The sequence below is a fragment of the Sciurus carolinensis genome, chromosome 6 (assembly GCF_902686445.1).
Source record: "Sciurus carolinensis chromosome 6, mSciCar1.2, whole genome shotgun sequence".
NCBI lineage: Eukaryota > Metazoa > Chordata > Mammalia > Rodentia > Sciuridae > Sciurus > Sciurus carolinensis.
Genome location: NC_062218.1, coordinates 61,852,834 through 61,873,436, shown reverse-complemented (window position 1 = coordinate 61,873,436; position 20,603 = coordinate 61,852,834). Strand labels below are relative to the sequence as shown.

The 20,603-nt window shown below is 37.6% G+C and overlaps 1 protein-coding gene across 1 annotated transcript in view; it reads left to right on the top strand.

Moving 5' to 3' along the window:
* The window catches only part of Ptcd2 (pentatricopeptide repeat domain 2), a 28,756-nt gene extending 8,855 nt beyond the window's left edge, over positions 1-19,901 (top strand). Inside the window, exons 5-10 of the mRNA XM_047555889.1 lie at positions 3,250-3,328; positions 3,701-3,792; positions 6,228-6,341; positions 9,912-9,986; positions 13,398-13,511; positions 18,912-19,901. Coding sequence (XP_047411845.1) covers positions 3,250-3,328; positions 3,701-3,792; positions 6,228-6,341; positions 9,912-9,986; positions 13,398-13,511; positions 18,912-19,136 — 699 coding nt within the window. The 3' untranslated portion in view covers positions 19,137-19,901. The remainder of the gene's footprint in view (positions 1-3,249; positions 3,329-3,700; positions 3,793-6,227; positions 6,342-9,911; positions 9,987-13,397; positions 13,512-18,911) is intronic.
* Positions 19,902-20,603: the final 702 nt, after the last annotated feature.

Below are 20,603 nucleotides of genomic sequence, written 5' to 3'. Positions count from 1 at the left end.
CAATTCACTTTATTCTTGGGTTAGTTTGTGAGACAGAGGCTACTACACTGAATGAATGATTTAATTCTCTGCATTTTTTAAGTTTCCTTGGAGTTGGTTTGTACAGAGAAGTGTAAGTCTCTGTGCCTGTGCACATATAGACACAGGTAGCATAGCATCTGCCACATTTTGAGTATGTGTTGACCTCCTCTTTTTCAGAATCTTTCAGGGGATGATGTCTTAAGACAGGCTACCATTATATGATTCCTTTCCTATCCTTTATCTGTGCTCTCATTTTTGTATTTTATTTCTGTTGAAAGACTACAAGTTCTTGTCTGTTTGTTTTTTGTTTTTTGTTTTTTTGGTACTGGGATTTGAACTCAGAGATCCTTTACCACTAAGCCACATCCCCAGCCCTTTTTAATTTTATTTTGAGACTGGGTCTCTGTAAGTTGCTTTGGGCCTCACCAAGTTGCTAAGGCTGGTCTTGAACTTGGCAATCCTGCCTCAGCCTCCCCAGTTGTTGGGATTACAGGTGTGCCCCTCTATGCCCTGCTCTTGTCCCTTTTCAAAATGCTTGCACACATTATGTTTTCTTTTCTTAAAAATAAAATTTATAATTTTTTTTAATTAGTTATTTAATACGTGCTATATCCTCAACATTGTACTTTTACTCTTGACACATTTCATTTCATTGTTTTCCACAGTAAATCTGATAGGGTGATAAAATTATTTCCATTGTACAGATCAGGAGACTGGGGCTTAGAGGCATTGTAAATTCATCCTTGGTCAGAAATATTTGTTGAATTTTGGGGCTGGAACTCGCTATTGTGTACATTTTACTATTTTTAATGACCTCTATAACAAACTACTTTGTCCTTTTGCTTCTTACTATTTTTCATATAAAGTGTTCTGTTTGTGGTGGAACTGTTAACCCTAGGCTTGACCTTCTTTAAAGACACCTGTGTATTGGAAAGATGACTATAAAATACTAGTAATCAGACAAAAGGGAGTTTCAGAACAGTACCAAGTTTGATCTTATATTATTATTATTATTTTTATTCTTAAAAGAAAATATATATGCATAACTACATTTTATTATGTGGCTATTAAAAATCAGTGTTTTAGTCAGCTTTTTCGTTGCTGTGACTGAAAGGCCCCTACCAGAACAATTATAGGAGAGGAAAAGTTTATTTGAGGGCTCACAGTTTCAGAAGTCTCAATTCATAGACAGCAGACTCCATTCCTCGGGGCTGGAGGTGAGGCAGAACACCAAGGCAGAGGGAAGCAGCTCTCCTCACAATTGGGAAGCAGAGAAAGAGTCCACTCCCCAGATACAAATATGTACCCAAAGCCACACCCTAATTCCCACCTCCTCCAACCACACCCTACCACTTCAGTTACCACTCAGTTAATCCCTATCAGGGGATCAAATCACTGGGTTAAGACTCTTACAACCCAATCATTTCTCCTCTGAACCTTCTTGCATTGTCTCACACGTGAGCTTTTGCGGGACAACTCACATCGAAACTATAATGCATATCTTTGAGATTAGAATTATTAAAAATTCTCACAGCATTTCATTTAATTTTTTATTATTTGACTTTTTTAATAAGCATGCTTTATTGTAATTAATGGAAGATAAATGTTTAACTGTAATAAAGTTGTGAGTATGATGGTGAAAACAAAAAGAAAAGAAAAATGAAAGGTCTTTTTTTTTTTTAACTTGCTTATGTATGAAAAATGTGTAAGTAAGTGTTTTGGAGAAGTACAATAAACAGAAATAAGAATAAGTGGCATAAGACCTAATCTTCCACTGAGTTCTCTTCTCAGTGGTCTTCCCTTTCTACCTTCCACCCCTCTTCTGTCTCTTTATCCTTTATTGTTCTTCAGAGCCTTTAGTGATACCTGAAATTATAGTTTTCTTTTTCACTTATATTCACTTTTTTATTATCTCCCCCACCAGAATTTGAGCTTTAATAGATTATAAACCCAAGTAGAGTTTAGGACAGGATATGTATCTGTTTAACATTTTTTTATTTTCAGCATCTAGAACAGGGTAATGGTAGGTTCTCCAAAGAGAACAAACTTGAGCAATGCATTTAATGACATAATTTGAACATCACCTGTCACATTATCATGGCATTCAAAATTTTGGGAGGTATTGGTTTAGGGATGATGCACAATTTCAGTCAGAAGGAATGGATCTGTTGTATAACATGGCGACAATAGTTAATAACAGTAATAGTCTTAAAAATTGCAAAGAGACAGACATCATTACCCTGTGTACATGTATGATTACATGAATGGTATGAATCTACATTGTGTACAACCTTAGAAACGAAATGATGTACCCCATTTGTGTACAATGAATCAAAATGCAGCCTGTAAAAAATTAAAAGATAAATTAAAAAAATTTTTTTAAAAATTGCAGAGAGGGGTGGAGTTGTGGCTCAGTGGTAGAACCCTTGCCTGGCATGTGTGAAGCATAGGGTTCCATTCTCAGCACCACATAAAAATGAATAAATAAAATAAAGGTATTATGTCCATCTGCAGCTTAAAGAATATTTTAAAAAATGTTTTTAAAAAATTGCAAAGAGAATAGATTTGAAGTGTTCTCATCACAGAAAATTTTAAGTATGTGAAGCAAGGCCCATATTATTTAGCTTGACTTGGCCATTTGCAGTGTATACATATTTCAAAGCCACATGTCCACAGGAATATATGCAAAAATATATACAATTTTTGTCAATTAAAATAAACAGATATAAGATGAAAAAGTTTTAAGAGATAAATGTTGAGAACCACTAGTTTTAGTGACTTGTTTTCAAAAAGTGAGTAATTAATTCTGGGTTATCCATTTGTGAACAGGGGACTGTGACTGTGTGAGACCCTCCTATCTTATTTCCCAAGTTTCATGGCTGTTGTATCATGTTAATCGTTGGTAGCTAGGTTCCAAGGCCACCCTACTGGGGTTAATTGGTTTCTTTCTTCTGAGTATGGCAGAGCCACATTTCATACAGATGTTCTTCACTGTATTCATGAAACCCAGACAGCTCTTGCCTCTTGTTCAGTGTGCCGATTCCCAAAGGCAACACAGCAGGCAGCAGCCTAACTTTTTTAAAAAAATAAATCTTTGGTACTTCAAATTATTAGAGAACGCTGGAGGTCAGATGCAGCAAAAATAAGACTTGGATAGAGAAGATAGAATACAAATGCCCCCTTAATAGTTTTAACTTTTTATCAAACTGTATTGTTTTTCTTCATCAGCACTTACGAGGTTTCTTCTCAGACTCCACATCATTCAATATTTTGATGGATATGTTATTTATCAAAGGAAAATATAAAAGTAAGTACTACAACCTGTAGTTGAAAAATTGTGCCATCTTTTGTAATGTAGCAATTAGTGGGGAAATGGACCATGCAAAAATGACCCTTATGAGGGGCTAAATTTGGAGACCTCATTATTTAAGTTTGAAAACATTACATTGTATGTTATTCCTTGAATGAAAATCCCAGATTTTTCTTAAATTGTGGCAGCTTTTAAAATATTAGTTATTTCTATGTGACCTGGTAATTTAATTTGGCATTTAGCTAGTTGTTGAATAACTTTGAGAACAGCTTTTATTCTGCTGAATTCAGTAGATGATGCTGAACAAATGAGCTTTGGGAGCCAGTAGTACATGTATTTAACACTGCTGGCCACCCCTCACTTTTGCAGATGCCTTGGAAGTCTTAATAGAGATGAAAAACCAAGAAGTGAAGTTCACTAAAGACACCTATGTCCTTGCTTTTGCAATTTGCTACAAACTGGTAAGACTATTTCCCCTTAACTTTCAGGGCATTGTGGGTAGTGTTTGAAAGAGGATTTATTTTTATTCTCTACAATTAAAGTTCAGTTTCTCTGAAGTCTGTTTTCCATCTGGTGGAAATATTTCAATTTTAAATGTATTCATTTTTAGAAAACTCAAGTTAGTCTTGTCTGACAGTTTTATCATGGGAAAAGCAATTTATTATCTTTCACTCTTCTCTGGAGATTGTGTAGATAGTGAGAACAAGAGCTACTATGTCGGGCAAGCTCTGCTCTAGAGTTGTCTCATAGGCTGAACTCTACTAGATCTGTCTTCCCTGTTGCCCTTTTCTCTGAAATCAGAGTGTCCTATGGCAAACTCCAGGACTACTTTGCACTCATCTGTGAAGATTTTCGTGATCACCAATGCTGCAAGTGACATCTCCAAATATCTCCTGATTGTGCTCTATTTATATCACATGCTTGTACCTAACTCTGCCCAGATTTCTTCCCCCTCACTAGGGCATGAGATCACTGAGGCTTCTTTGTATTCCAGCATCTGACATAGTGCCTGATACCTAACAAGCCTTTAATAAATGTTTATGACATTAAAAGCTGTCTGAGAACAGGGACCCTGACTAAAAAGTCCTTATGTCATTACTGTACTAGGATTGTTTCTTGTATATAGAAACTATTCCTTCAGTGTTTGTTCAGTGATTGATAACTGAAATAGTGAAATGACCAAGGCTCATTACTTTAGTCATTGATGCCATTTAATCTTTGGATATCTGGATAACAAAATCATTTGATGCTGAAAACAAAGGAACAGCAAGTAAAGTCAAAGAACATGGACCACGAAAAGCTCCCATAATATAACAATGCCAACTTCCCAAAACGAGAGAGGCAGGTGGGTGAACAGTGGAAATGAGACCAAATAGGAAATTCAGAAACTTGGAGTCTAGTTTTAGTTTTGTAATAACTGACCTATGTAGCTTTGAACTGAGTATACACATACCTCACTTATAAAATGAGAGAGGGTTGGATTCAGGGCTCAGCAAACTTTTTCTGTAAAATGCCATATAGTAAATATTTTAGGCTTTGAAGAACATGTAGTTTCTGCCACATATGATTTCTGTCACATATTCTTTGTTTTTTTTTTTTTTAATAAGCCTTTAAAAACATAAAGACCATTCTTAGCTGGGTGCTGTGGTGCACGCCTATAGTCCCAGCCGCTCAGGAGACTGAGGCAAGAGGAGCCTGAGTTCAGAGCCAGCCTCAGCAAAAGGGAGGTACTAAGCAACTCAGTGAGACCCTGTCTCTAAAGAATATACAAAATAGGGCTGGAGATGTGGCTCAGTGGTCGAGTGCTCCTGAGTTTAATCCCCGGTTACCCACTTCCCGCCCCCTGGCAAAAAAAAAACATGAAGACCTTTCTTTGCTGTGGGCTGGATATGGTCCAAGGGCTATAGTTTACTGACACCTGGGTTAGATCACATTCTTCCTAACCATGCTATCCTGTGATCCTTCTGTAGCAGAAGTCCAACAAAACACAACACTAGAGCATCAGTTATTTAGATTGTGATTTCTAATTTTCTGGCCAACTTAAGGATACTTTTCTGAGTGTATGCTGAGGTAGAATTCAATTCTTGTACTTACAAAGAGCCAGAAGACTTTTCTCTTGCTTTGTGTCCAAGAATAACTTATTTCATTCAGTAGAGGCAATTTGAAAAATTCAGCTGATCAGGCAGTACAGATTCCAGGTCAATTTTGATAACTGCCCCCTCATCAAATGTAGATTTGTTTTGAGGATGGGAAGATGAGTCGTGGCATGACAGACAGACACACAGACAGCTGGTGCTGTTCTGATAAGTTTCATCCACCTGCAGCATGCATACAGGGCAGAAGGGGATTTGGTTTACCATTACTGTCTTGCTGGTTTGTATGTCACTCATATTCTTGGATTTGTTTTAAGGTTTGTGTTTTCACGAGATTCTTTTATAATTTATCTTCAATTTATTGTTCATGTTTTTAAATATTTAAACATGTATAGATATTTTCAGATTGGAAATTCTCCCAGGAAAAGTTTCCTAGTGTTATTGAGCACTACTGTACTATTTTGTAGAGTAACAGTCTGACTATATTTCTATATTACAGGGTCTTTGTTTAGAAACTAGCCTACCCAGATACAAAGAAACCTGGATGCTTTGTGGTGAAAACTGCCCTAAGTCAGAAATTGATAAACAGCTTCAAAAATAAAGTTAGATATGAGCTGCTAACATGTAGATAACCTGTTCTGATTGCAAGTAGTCTGTATGAGGAGCTTAGCTTTTTAATTGACCTGAGGAAGGCACTGGTAAATTCTGAAACTCGAAGGATATCTGAAATGCTAAACACCATTAATCATTTTTTTAAACTTAAAAATTCATGACACTTATTGAGAAATCCTGTCTCCTCACAGAATAGCCCAGAATCTTTTAAAATCTGCACTACATTAAGAGAAGAAGCCCTAATCAAAGGAGACATTCTTTCCCGGAGAGCATCCTGCTTCGCAGTGGCATTAGCTCTGAACCAAGTAAGCTTTGGGGTGCACATAAGAAAATTGGGAGTGTGCAGGATTTCATTACTTCCATTCGTTTTTGCTTTTAATTAATTTTTTCCCTTCTGACTGTATAGTAAAGAAAGTGTTCCTGTAAAGAAAGCAATGTCTTTGTTGCCCTGGCAACCTATATAGTTGAGGACCTAACATGAATTTCTATTTAGAATGTATTGGCCAAGGTCCTGTGGAGAACCAGGGAGGCAAGCCAGACTCTTGAGAGAATTTCCTTAGTTAATTAAAATAAAAATTGCAAATGGTCAGTTTATTGTGTAATGTTCTCAGAGAGCAGTTTAATTTAATGCTCTCCAAGGCTGAACTTGCCTTAGATGGATGAGGACTCCTGGCTCAGCCCATTGCTAGAATGGGATTTCATAGTTAGATCCAATTACTATTATTTGGTTGAGGCTTCAGCATCCATTCTCCTTGCCCACCCTCCACCAGATAAATGAATGCATCTAAAGCCCAGACAGGACATCTCCCTGAGTCATACCTCAGTGAAGGACAAAAAGCTAGAACCCTTGAATAGCCCGTCTTAGAGAGCCCCTCCTCTGACATGTCCTATTCCAAGACTTTATGAATACAAAATACTTTGTATGTTTACTATGTAGTAAAGAATATTTTATGGCAGAAAAATACTACCCAAACCAGTTTATTTACCCAGCTGGTACAATATGGCAGAGAACTCTTGTTTACTTCTCATTAGAAATCAGAATATCTGGATCATCATTTCCTTATACTGTTGGAATAAATCATTGAAGGACAAAGGCTTAAGAGGATACTCACTTACCAGGCATCCACTGGGCCATGATCATTTCTCTAACTTCCTAAACCTCCCTCTCTGTCCACGGGAATTGTTTTGTTCTTTTAATCTGTTAGGAGCTGAGTGAGATGAATTGAAGTCTTTTCTAAGGCACGTGATTCCATTTCTTTTTTGTAGCTCTTTATTTCCTTTATGTCTGTAAGTTATGTTGTTTGGAGCACAGATAAATCACCACTGACATATCATTTTTAAAAAATTGTTTTAAATTTTATTTTTACAGACTACATTTTGATTCATTGCACACAAATCGAGTACAGCTTTTCATTTCTTGGTTCTACACAATGTAGATTCACACCATTTGTGTAATCATACATGTACATAGGGTAATGATATCTGTCTCATTCCACTATCTTTCCTTCTCCCGACATATCATATTTTTAAATTTCTCACTTTTTATATAGTGCCTTTCTTGATTGTGTTTAATGCTTTTGCCCTGAATTCAACTTTGTTCAATATTAATATCTCTACCCATTTGTATTTCTTTATTTTGATTAGATATATGTATGCCTGATATGCACCTTTTCCTATTCTCTTATTTGCATTCTTACTGAATTGTTTTGTTGTAGGTGTAATCTTTTGTACAATGCATAAATTTGAACTCTGCTTTATAATATGTTGCTGGTCTTTCTTAACCCACTTATATTAAAATGACATATCTATGATCTTGGTTCTCACTTTATTTGATTCTTTCAATTTTTTTAACCTAAAATATGCCATGAGGTTGCTTTCCATGCTTTGTATTTTTGCTGTAGTGGTTATTTTAAAGCTATAACTTTATTTGATTTTCTTAATTCTCTAGTTTCTTTGATCATACCTATTAATTCCATACTATATGTGATGGTGAAATTAGCATATTTTCTTTTTCTCCTCTTATTTTTGTCCTTCTCCACCATCTTATGTTATCTTTCATAGTGTTCACTTTTAAATATTTATCAGCTTTAAATTACATTTTTGGCCCACAGATAATAGAAAAAAATGGCATACTTTACTTTTTAATCTTCATTTTCCATTTTCTTCTTTGTGTCGCTGTTATCATTGCCCTCTTGTCCTGGAATATAGCATTTTCTCTCTGTTCTATAACCATGTTCCCCACATTTGTTTTGGCTCTGTATATGTAAACAAGTTCCTTACTAGTTGCTTTGCTATTGTTTTTACAGTCTTTTTTTTTGTGTGTGTGTGTGTGACTAAAATGTGTCTTCTGCTATATTTTCAGAGGAACAATATTCTCAGAGTTCTTTTCTTAAAATTATTTTATTTGCCTTTTGTTTTTGTACTTAAACTACAGTTTGGCTAGATTTAAATTTTTGATATGATACTTGCTTTTTTCTTGAGATTTTTCTTAGGCGTTGCTCTTTTGTCCTCTGGTTTGGAATATTGCCATGGAGAAATCTGAACTCTCCCTAATTTTTTTCCACTTCTGATTGATGTGATCTTATTCATTTTCTCACTCGTGTCTTTGACATCCTTGGAAATATTTTTATATTGAAATTTCTTCATCTACCAGTTATTTTCTTATCTTTGTCTTACTGTGTTCCTTTCTTCCTTTAAGAAAAAAAAAAATGTGGGCTGGGGTTGTGACTAAGTGGTGGGGTGCTTGCCTCTCATGTATGAGACACTGGGTTCAGTCCTCAGTACCACATAAAAAAATAGGGCTGGGGTTGTGGCTCAGTGATAGTGCACTTGCCCAGCAGGTATGAGGCACTGGGTTTGATTCTCAGCACACATATAAATAAAGGTCCATTGACAACTAAAAAAAAAAAAAAAAAATTAAAAATAAATAAATAAAATAAAGGTATTGTGTCCATCTGCAATGAAAAATGTTTTTAAAAAATATCTCTGTGGAGTTCATGTTCTGGCTCTTTTTGATTATTCATCACTGAAAAATATAAACTTCTCTTAGAATAGCCATTTGTAAGAAATTCATATCACAGAGAGGCACTCTGTTCTAGACTACCAGTCTTTTTCTTTAGGTAAAGAAATTAATAGCATGTATGTTATTAATGTTAGATAACGTAAAGTTCTGCCTACAATTATACAGATTTACTTCTACCTGACCAATGAGAATAGGTATCACTGAGGTTTTCAGTGAACAGTCTCTTTTGTGCTGCTGCCATAGACACACACTGCTACCTGCAAATATGGCTTATCTGTGGAAATCCTTAACTTGGCTCACCTGCCACTGCAAGGACCCAGGAATTTCCCCTCAATAGTCCAGAACTATGTTCCCTTCACTGTAAGCATGATTTTAGGTTGTGCACTTCAGGTTGGGCCCTGTGAGATCTTTTAACTGTCCTTTGTGGGCTCTTTCTGAGCTTTGCAGCAGTGTCCCCACCTTCTGAACCTTCCCAAGTTCCCTTGCCAATGTTCTAGAAGTGCTTCCACCTCTTCTCTGGTTTGAAGTTTCTGTGGCAAAAATAGGATTCGTGTTTGTGTTTCTCAGTCCTATCTTACTTAAAAGTTGATTCCAATGGGAGAAGATGAAGTTCTAACCTAATGCTTCTATCTTAAAAGTTTGACTTAGGCAGGTTGTTAAAGCACAGAATTATATGCTATTGGATGTAAATTTTATGTAATATTTATTTTTGACTACTGAAGACTGTTGATTTAAAAACTGTTGGGTCTTTGTGAATAAGAATATTCTGCCTTTCTTTAATGATCTTTGTGATAGCAGAATAATACTCATATGATTTGGGGTATGACTTGTTTGTTTGTTTGTTATCCTTCAGAACCAGATAGCAGAAGCTGCATCCATTTTTTCTCAAATCATGAATCCAGAGAGCATTACTTGCACAAATTTAAATGTAAGTGACTTCTTTATGGTTTAAGCTAAGACTTGAAATATAGTAGAATGTCTCCATTTTTAGTCTGTGTACAATAACTTGATCTCCTAAGCTGTTCATTTGGTTCAAAAGAACAATTATTTATTGAGCTCTTCTATGGGAAAGTTACAGAATCACCCTGTGAGAGGAGTCAACAGCTGTTGCTTCCAGGAGTTTATAAATATGTGGGAAAGTTAAATATGCTCAGACGTCAGACAGGACTAAATGCAGAAGATAGGAATCCTGCAGATGCTGAGAGACAGAGGGAATGGAGACAAACTCACTAGTCTCTTTACTGGACCTTGAGAGACACCTGCATGCTAATTGCCTTCCAGCTGTGCTGGCTAACTCATGTCATTGTGATTAATGAGCTTATTTATCTATGGTGCATTAACCATGCCTGATGCACGGTAAGCATTCAGTAGATATTAGCTATTTTCATTCTTATTATATTGCCAGCCTGCCAAGGTCCATTGGCCCCCATTGACTTATCTAGACTACCATGTCAGTTGTTTGGAGTCTTGTTGCCTGGGTCAGCAAAGACTGCACTCATTCCACCAAGACATGGATAACCTTAACCCCTAAAACTGAAAACCAAGACAAAACATTCCTCCCAGATATACTGGATTCACTCCAGTAAGTTCAAAGCATATCCTGTCACTACTCCCAGTTTTTGAACAGTGAGTCACCTAAACCTTCCTGTTCCAATTAAAAAAAAAATATATATATATATAGTCATTAAAAGCACTGTAGTCCCCATGCAGGCAGCCCCTTTTGAGGTCCTGCTTGTGTGCTGAGTGCATCTGTATTGTGAGGAATTTCACAAGAAAAGCCCCCAACTTCCAAGAGCTTGTCATCTGGGGGCGAAAAGAAGAACACATTTCCATAGAATATAACCATGTAAACAGCAGTGTGACATGAACTAGGGTAATAGATCACAACTGATATGATGGAGAATTTCAAGAAGAGGGAGTGAAGGACAAGACAGGGCTGAAGAGGTATTCAGGAGAGGAGGTCATGTCAAGCAGTGTTCTGAAGGAAGACAGGGCTGTGTGATTAGAGAGATGGAGGCAGAAGGACATTCTTTGCTAACATTGCTTTTAGTGAGGCTTTTGTTTAAAAGAATACAAACTATTCATTCTAAGCACCTCTTACCATCTGAATCTTAGATAAGTTACTTCATCTCTGTAGATCCCGTTTTCCTTTGACCTGAGACAAGTAATTGTAGCTGTCCTTTTATTCTGAGCCTTGAAAGAAATAAGTATATAAGGTATTTTGCATAGTGTCTGGCACTTTGTCAATGAATATTTGCCAATACTAGCAGTATTTGTTTAACATAAGGTTGGTTAAATAAAAAAGGAACAAATTTTAGAATTCAGTGAATAGGAATTAGGCAAAATTCCCAAAGTTCTCAGAAAAAAATAGTAACACTTAATGGTAATGATGATTTTCACTTCTACGGTAGTGCTTATCGTCAAAAGTCACCCCCACTCCGGTACCCAGTGACTTCAGGAGAAGGACTAGATAAACATTTATGGTAAACTTTAGAGATCAAGACCAGGCTAGAAGTCTAAGATAAGGATACTAGAGTCTACACTTACTTTTCAAAATGCTTTCTCATGAGGGAAAGATGAACCAGAAAGATGGTACCAGTGGCAGTGGAGAATCTGAGAAAGAGATGGTCTTGGAAGAGAAGAGACTATTAGGAAAATGTCCACAAAGAGACTTTGCAGTTTGCATAGGGCACAAGCCAGGAGGGGAAGAGTGTGAAAGCTGTCAGTTCAATCAATCTGCAGACACCTGGTGATGGATCTACTATCAACCAACATATGCCAAAAGAAAGAGATGTAAGAGACTCAGAAAAGAGTTTATAAGGCATTCACGGTTAGGCAGAGGAAGCATCAGAAAAGTCAGGGAGCAATAACAGCTTTGTGGAGATCCAGGAGGGCTCAGCACCCTACCTGGAATAGCCCCTTCAGATCCCCACTGTCCAAAGAGAAGCTTGGGGGCATCAAGCTAAAACTCACAGGCTAAGGCAAATCTGGGAGGCCAGGGCTGGCTGGCAAAGCTCCAGAGTCCCAAGGGTCCTGTCATTTGAGCCACTGATAGACTAGGAAACCTGGCCTTTTAGCAGATACCATATGACATTTGTTTTCTTCTCCCCTTCCTACTGGTTATAGTCAACTCTGGTATCTAAGTGTGTGACAGATTCTGAGGGAGAGTGGCTTACAGATGTACTAATTTCATGATGGGTCAGGATTAGAATTGCTGGAATTAGCAAGACTCTTCCCCTAGAGCCAAAGTTATCCAAGGGGTTCAGAGCATCAGGAAGGAAAGAAATCCAGTAGAGTGTGGGAGAGGTGTTGTATTATCAGTAGCTTTTCCTAGAGTGTAAGTGAGGATAGTGGAGAGAAATGAGGCAGGTTTTAATTTAATTTTAGCTGAGGCACAGTAGGTACTTCACATTTATTAGTTCATTGTATAGAGGCCTATCAGAACAGTATTCCTCTGTAGTATAGGTATGGAAATGAAGATTCAGAGTCTCAGTACAGTTCCCCAAGTTCTCACAGCAAGTTAAATAGCAGAATCAGGGTTTTAACACAAGACAACTGACAGTGAAACCTCGAGTTTCCCTTCTCCTGACCTACAGAGACAAGAGGGTTGTGCCTCCCATCCAGGTCGGGGGCTAGCCACTCTTCCTGAGAGGTAATGAACAGAACACAGACTAGATGTCAAAAAACATGACCCACTGCCAGTACATATAGCCCACTAAGTGGATTTAGACTCCTCAGCTCTCTCTGCTTACCTGTCTCTGACAGCTGTTAACAGGGTCTAGAATATTGTATTTTTGCTTATGTGTTTTGTTTTTACCTCTTCACTTCCTCCTGGTTGTGAGCAACTCTGGTATCCGAAAAAGATACCAGAGGCTGTCTATGCCCAGTAGGAGGAGAAATACAGAGCATGGTGGGCAGAGTGTGTGTTTGGTGCCAGGGCAGCAGGATGGGCTCCTTTTCTCTGAACTGGAAGGTCAGCCAGTGCAGTGGTGGGATGGTCATCCTTTAGGCAAGGACCATGTAAGAAACCCTAAATTGATATTGAGTAGAATCATCCTCTTCATGAACTGGGTCACAGACTTATCAACTGTTGGAAAACTTAAAGATAGTTTTTTTGTTTAGAAAATCTCACTCAGAAATCTCTTCTAAGTGTCCAATCTAAATTTCTCATGTTGCAGTATGAGCACTATTTTGAACTTGCACAAGTGAGTGAATTGGGAATTAGCATCAAAGCATGGTTGATGCCTTTTGATGGAAACTTTTTTAGCCAGATGTATTTCTCATCATTAAAATACTGGCTCAGTCTTGTTTTTGCCTGCTTGTTTGTTTTTTCATTCAGATTATAATCCATATCCAGTCAAATATGTTGGAAGCCCTGATAGATATACTGACAAATGCTGCAGAAGGAAATTTATCAAGATTTGTGAAAAAGCATGAGTTCTCGGAGGAAGTGGTAAGTGTACAAGTGCTGCAGAAATCATTTCACTCTTAAAAATGTTCACCTGACTTCTTGATTCTGTAACCCAGCTCCTTAAAGAGGTGTCAAACATGGTGGCCTCGGTCCTTAATGTTGTAAGGCTTTTGTGTGCATACAAAGATTTGTTTTCTTCCAATAGATATGTCCTCTGACATTCTAGGAAAACATCTTCCTTTTATGTTACTCTTTCTATGCTCTGTTTTCATGAGCTTTGTTTCTTTTTCACATGGATGACAATTTTACACCTCTTTCCCCTCAAGCTCCCAATACTTTCTCCCCTTGTCTTACTCTTAATTAACGACCTTACTTCCTGTTTTATGGAGAAAATAGGAATAATCGGAAGAGAATGACTGCCACATGGACAGCCTCTGGCTCCTTTCCCTTTATGCCCATGGTGACTGCATGCACCTCTTAAGTCAGCCTCACCTATTATGCTTTCTGCCCCTCTCCAGGGCATTGGCCTAGAAGTTGTCTCACACTTTGAGCATCACGATATCTCTTTTCCCATGGTCATTCCTAATAGCAGACAATAGGATATAGTATCTTTCATCTCAAAAATTTATCCTACCATGTAAATAGGAAGATTCAACCTCATAAAATTAGTTCTTCCCAAGTTAGTGTGATAAGGTAATATGATCCCAATAAAGATTTCCCTGTGTTTCTTTCTGTGATAAGTTTAGACAATTATAACCAAGAAAGATTAGCTAGGAAGACCCTATGAAATAAGAGTCATAAGAAGTACTAAGCTGAGCAGATATTAAAACTTTTGAAAACTTCTATAATGCAAACCATGACTTAGCTTATGAGTGGGCCAGCTAATGGGACAGAATAGCAAGTCCAGGAATAGATCCAATTGCATAAACAAATTTAGATGAAGACAAAAGCCAGTATCTCAGATCAATGAGAATGGATGGACATATCTAGGAAGTGGTGATAGATAAAGTAGAGAGCCAATGGAATTCAAAAATTTTATTTGTTCTTGTACCACAAACCAAGATAAATTCCAAATGGATAAGATATGAAAATTTTTAAATAAAACAATGCAATTACTAGATATAACTGTTGGTGAATTATTTTATATCTTGGCAGTGGAAAACTTTAATCTCTTAGTCAAAATCCAAATCAATAAAAGAAAAGATTGAGCTGGGCATGTTGGTGCATGCCTGTAATCCCAGTGACTCCAGAGTCTGAGGCAGATTCTTAACCTTGCTTATATTAAAAGAAATGCAACATAAAACTACCTTTTGGTTTTACTCATACTGTAGATGAATAGAAATCCGAAAGTTCAACATCTTACTCTGTGAATGTATTTGTCCATTTTCCATTACTGTAATAAAATACCTGAGACTGGGTGCTTACAAAGAAAAGGTTTATTTAGCTTACAGTTTTGGAGATTGAAAGTTCAAACAGTGTGGATAGGCTTTGACAAGGGCCTTCCTGGTTGTGCATCATGGTGGGAACTCATACTGGAGAAGAGATCACATGCTATGATGAGAAACCAGGGTAGGAGAGGGGCATACTTACTTTCTCTTATAACAATCCTCTTGCAAGAACCAACTCAGGGTCCCATAGAATCCCTTCCAAGAGCAGAGACCCCAGTGACCTCCCACTAAACTTCACCTCTTAAAGGTCCCACCACTTCTCAACTATGCCACAGTGGGGACCAAGCTTTTAATAAATGAACTTTTGGGGGATAAATCACACCAAAACATAGCAGTGAGGCTTGAGGAAACAGGAGCCATTGTCTCACGGGAGTAGAGTCAATGCAGATTGGTATAATACTTGTGGAGACATTCAGCAATATGTAGAATTACAAATGAATTTACCCTTTAACTCAGTCCTCTCTCTACTTAGAATACATACGCTGGCAAAAAATGCAAGAAGTCGTATGTAGAAGGCTATTTGTTGCAGGCCAATTTGTAATAACAAGACACTGGAAACAAACCAGTTTCCATCTGTAGAGAACTAATGGAACAAATTGGGGTGCATCCATATGAAGGACTGTTCTGAAACTCTAAAAGGAAATGAGAAAGAACTATAACATATAATGCTATGGGTCACTACATATATGGTCCACTTGGATATACAACTAAGTGAAAAAAGCAAGATACAAATCAGTGTGGTGTGCTTTATGAGGGGAATATATATATATACACACATATATAAATATATATTATAATACATAATTATACATATAATAATATGTATGTACACATAGTCATGCAGTACATAATGACACTGGTCAGTGACTGCTTATATGATGGTGGTCCTGTAAGATTGTATTGCCTAGACAGGCCCAATCATGCACATCTGTAATCCTAGCCACTTGGAAAGGCTAAGGCAGGAAGATTGGAAGTTCAAGGCCAATTCAGCAACTTAGACCATGTTTCAAAATAAAAAGGGCTGGGGTTGTAGCTCAGTGGTAAAGCACTTGCCTAGCACGTACAAGGGCCTGGATGTAATCGCCAGTACAGGGGTGGGAGTGTGGAGAACTTTGTATTGCCTAGTAACATATGTTGTAATCTCAGCTTGTCTGAGTACACTCATGTTCACACAAATTGCCTGACAACACATTTCTCAGAATATATCCCCATCATTAAGTGACCTGTAGCTGTATTTATATGTTTTATTTATATGATTTAGAGTTCTGAAAAATAACAGATGGAAAAACCAAAGCTTAATCAAAACAGTTAGGGAAAAGTGAGGGAAGGAATGGAACTGTGACTTTTCTGAATGTACCTTGTTTGTATATTTGACTTTTAAAAAAATATTTTTAGTTGTAGATGAACTCCATACCTTTATTTTATTTATTGATTTTTTTTATGTGGTGCTGAGGACAGAACACAGTGCCTCACACGTGCTAGGTAAGCCTTCTGCCATTGAGCTACAACCCCAGCCCTGTATATTAGACTTTGGAACAATGTAAGTGCTTTGCAAAATTGTGAAACAAAGTTAAATAAAAATGAAGAGGAAAAGAAATTCCTAAGAATTGAAAGCAAAATGAAACAAACCAACCCCCGTGCCATATTGTGGGGTTAAGTATGCAAAGAGGAATCGTTGCTGGTCATTAGAAAGGTAGTCATTTGTACATCTCTAATGCTGTATAACATAAGGGAGAGGAGAACTGTAAAGATCATGAATTATTGACAATGATCATCTTGTCAGTAATAATACTGGCATTGTTATTTTGACTAACAACATGGCCTGTTAATTGGTCTTCCCTCTTCCCTATTTCTTCCTCTTTCCTCTGCCTTGATAGTTCTGGCTCAGGCTGATGGCCAAGATGGCAGGATTGGCTAAGAGGCCAGTGGCTGCTTTCTCCTTTGTCAAGCTGTTGCCCTCCCAACCCTTTTCCACTTATTACTCTCTTCTACCCAAAGACTTGCTCCCGCTGGCAAAGGAATGTCGAGAAACTGACTGGATATGGTTAACTTAAACCTTCTTTCTATTTGAGGTCCCAGCTCTGTAGATTGTGGCCCACCCAAGCCATTCTGGAATAAATTTTTTTTAAAATAGAGGAACTGGAAATAGGAACAGATTTTGTGCATAATCGTGTGTGTATATGTACAAGTGTACATACATGCATTCATAAGCACATATGCATACATGATTGTATAACACTGATACAAATCAGTTTTCTCAACAGCATTGATGTTAATCATTCCTTAGACCGCCAGTCATCCATTTACATGACTGAAGCATCCAAACAAACCCAACGTTGAAAAATTCTGATATAAGATTCTTTTGTTTTGAAAACTAACCCTCTATTTCATTGTATTACCCCTGGTTCCTGTGAGACCACTCAGGGATTTGCTTGATGAGAAATGAATTCATTCATAATAAGTTCAGTAGCTTTTGAGTTAGTTCTAAATGTATGTATGAGGGATTGCATATGGAGACTCATATTGTAAGACTCTGCATTTTACAAATGCTGTATTTAATGTTTATACCCATAGTTATTAAAAATGTAGAGATAAGACTATAAACTATTGTAGTTGCTATTATTCCACTAGGAATAGTAAAAAGAATGGTTGATTTTATGTAATACTGTTAAAAGACTCAAACATTAGCTGTTTGTTGATTTCTATTTTAAAACAGAATTAGTAAGTCTCTTTTCTTCATAAATTGTAGCTTGGGTCTCATTATGCCATTTAATATTTCTGTGGTGATGCAGCTGATGTTGTGTTTGCAATTAGCTCAAAGTTACCTCCAGCTTGGCATGTTTGCTCCTTTTAGAAGCCATATGCTGCACATTAAATCAGTTCACCTTGAACGTGAAGACTAAACAAGCTATTCTTTTCAAGAACCATTATGAAGAGTTTTAGCTGCTTGTCTGAAGATTTGGTCGGGAAGATGTATAGGTGGCAAATAAAATCAAGTTTTATTTAGAAAATGACCAAAGGAGTTGTTAGGAAGCTTGATCTCACTTAAATTTCATTGAGGAATGTTCTTAGGTTGTATCCTAATAAGGTTTACACTAAGTACAATGTTGATTTTGTTCAGAAAGTAACTTCACATTCTAATATTGAGCTCACCTTATTTGTAGAATTAAACGCTTATTCTTCTGGCCTAGACCTTTCCTGCACGCACCAGAGCTGTATATCAGCAGCCTCTCAGCAAGTTCCCATAGACGTATCTCAGGTGTCTCAGTCATGTTCAAAACAGACCTCTTGATTTTCCTCTCCAAATCTCATTCTTCCCAACCTTCCCCAAGTCAGTAATAACAGCACCTATCATGTTTCTAAAGCCCAACTCGAGAAGTTGTATTTGTCCCTTTGAAATCTCTTCAACAGTAAATTCTTGCATTTTAACCTCTGATATATACCTCACATACGTCGACTTCTCCATCTTTTCTGTGCACTAAACCACCATCCTTTCTCCTCTGGACTGCTGTGATGGCCTCCACAATTATCTCCACATTCCGGCACCTTCTGTTCATTCTCTGTGTAGCTTTTTAAGCCTAAATCAGATCATGTCCCTCTGATGGGCTTTGAAGCTAAATTCAAACAGGCTTACCATGGACTGTATGTAAAGCCCTGTGTGATGTGACCCTTCCTCCTGCTCTAATCATTACACTGAACAAAGTTAATTCCACTGATATTTGATGTCCTTTCCCTGGTATGTAACATTGTATAATATGTGCCATTTGAACACCCTTTTGTAGGAAAGTATGGTTTTCAAGTATGAATTTTGAATTTTACTTGTAGCTGGTACACGTTCTTATATTCAGTCATGCCTCTTTGTGCCCCAGAACCCTGATTTTATCACTTTAATTGTGGACTGTACATTTTTACTTATGTCTCTTTCTTGTTTCTGAGGATAAAAAGAACAAGGAAGAAATCTTGTAGAGATATAATGATCTGCTCTTTTTTTCAGTTGGCCAAAGTGAGGGAAAAAGTGAAAGATGTACCCACCCTTCTGGCAAAATTTGATGAGATCTATGGGAAACTGCACATAAATGGCCAAGTCACCACTTACTCATTGGATACTCTACTCTGCCACATCCCCAGGGACAGGAAGTCCCATACATTGCTATTAAACAAAAGGACAATCAGCCGTCGGACCTTCCAGCCCCTCAGCCAGTCCCTGTTGGCTGAGTAACCTCATTTTCAGGCTTCCTCAGGTCTAAGGGATCTGCTTCGAGTGAACTATTGGCTTTTCTGAGATGTCAGGCATCTTACTTTGGTTGACACTTTGCTAGCACCAAGTCTTCTTCCTAAGTCCTGAGTTCATTGAGTGGTGACATGCTGATCAGAGAAGGTATTATGTTGTGCCACTGTGAAGATCCAGATCAGTCAGAGAAAGCGCCGTTCCCTCAGAAAGGAGACTTCCCTTCTGCGAGCTGCTGAGGGAAGAACGTGGCGGTGTTCACCAGGTGGGAGCCCAACAAGCTCCTGAAAAATGGACTGCGCTGTAAATGTGGTCCATTCAGACTGATTTTTTTCAGGGAATAGTAACTTGCAAATTATACCCTTGCTGAATTTAAGAGATCTAAACCCCTATCCTACGTTATTGGAAAAAATGGATTTTCTCACTTCCCTGCTATCATTTTAGCTGTGTGATCCTGAAAAGGTACTTGAGGCTCATTTTTCCATCTCCAAAATAATAGTGCTTATATGTGTTTGCATAATAATTTGAAATTTTCATTTAAATTCAGTAGAGTCAGTTTTCTCTAAAATGAGAGAAATAAAAACACACCTGAGCAAACTTGTGATTGTGTTCCCATTTTGTCAGCAGCACAAACAAGACCAGAATTCAGTTTTCAGAACTGATAAGCCAAATTTAAATGATTACTGTTTTGGTCAGGGGTAAACCATGTACTTTTCAAAATAAATGCCAATAAAAATGATATGAGTTTTCTTTGTGGATCATGAATATTTGTTCCTCTAGTTCATCTCTTCTTAATGTTCTTTTTCTTTCCTTGGAAGCCTTCCCCCTGGCCCCTATAAAACAAATGTGTGGTGAGAGCACGTCAGCATTTTTACATACTTGGGATGAATGTTTTTACATACTGGTTACTGATGTGCAGGATACACAGCAGCCCCACCTCAGTTGTAACTTTTATTTCTGAAGGCCCACAAAGATGGTGCGCCCAGCAATAGACTCCAAGAGTACTGCAGACTCTTTACTGCTGCTTCCAAAACACTGCTTTAGTGTTATTCTGAGGCAAGAATTGTCCACCGAATCAGACTTTTAGAGTAGGAGGAATCTTTTGAGTCTCCTAATTAACGCCCTCATCTTTTAGGTTGAGATGACTAGTCAAAGTTGGCATCACTAATTTGTGGTGGAGCTGAGATTATAAGCTAGATTCCTAGTGTAGAATCCTTCCCACCATACCACATTGTATCTCTTCAAGAAGAAAGAATCCCTTGAGGGATAGAATACTAAGGGCTCCTGTGACTTACTGGGTGTCCAGGAGCTTGCCTCAGTTTGCTCTTCTGGTAAATTGGAATAACAACTACCTCTTCAGCTTTTGAAGATGAACCAAGATACTGAATGAAGCACACAGACAGTGCCAGCACACAGTACGTGCTCCACAAATAGCCACTGTTGGTACCACCTTTGTAG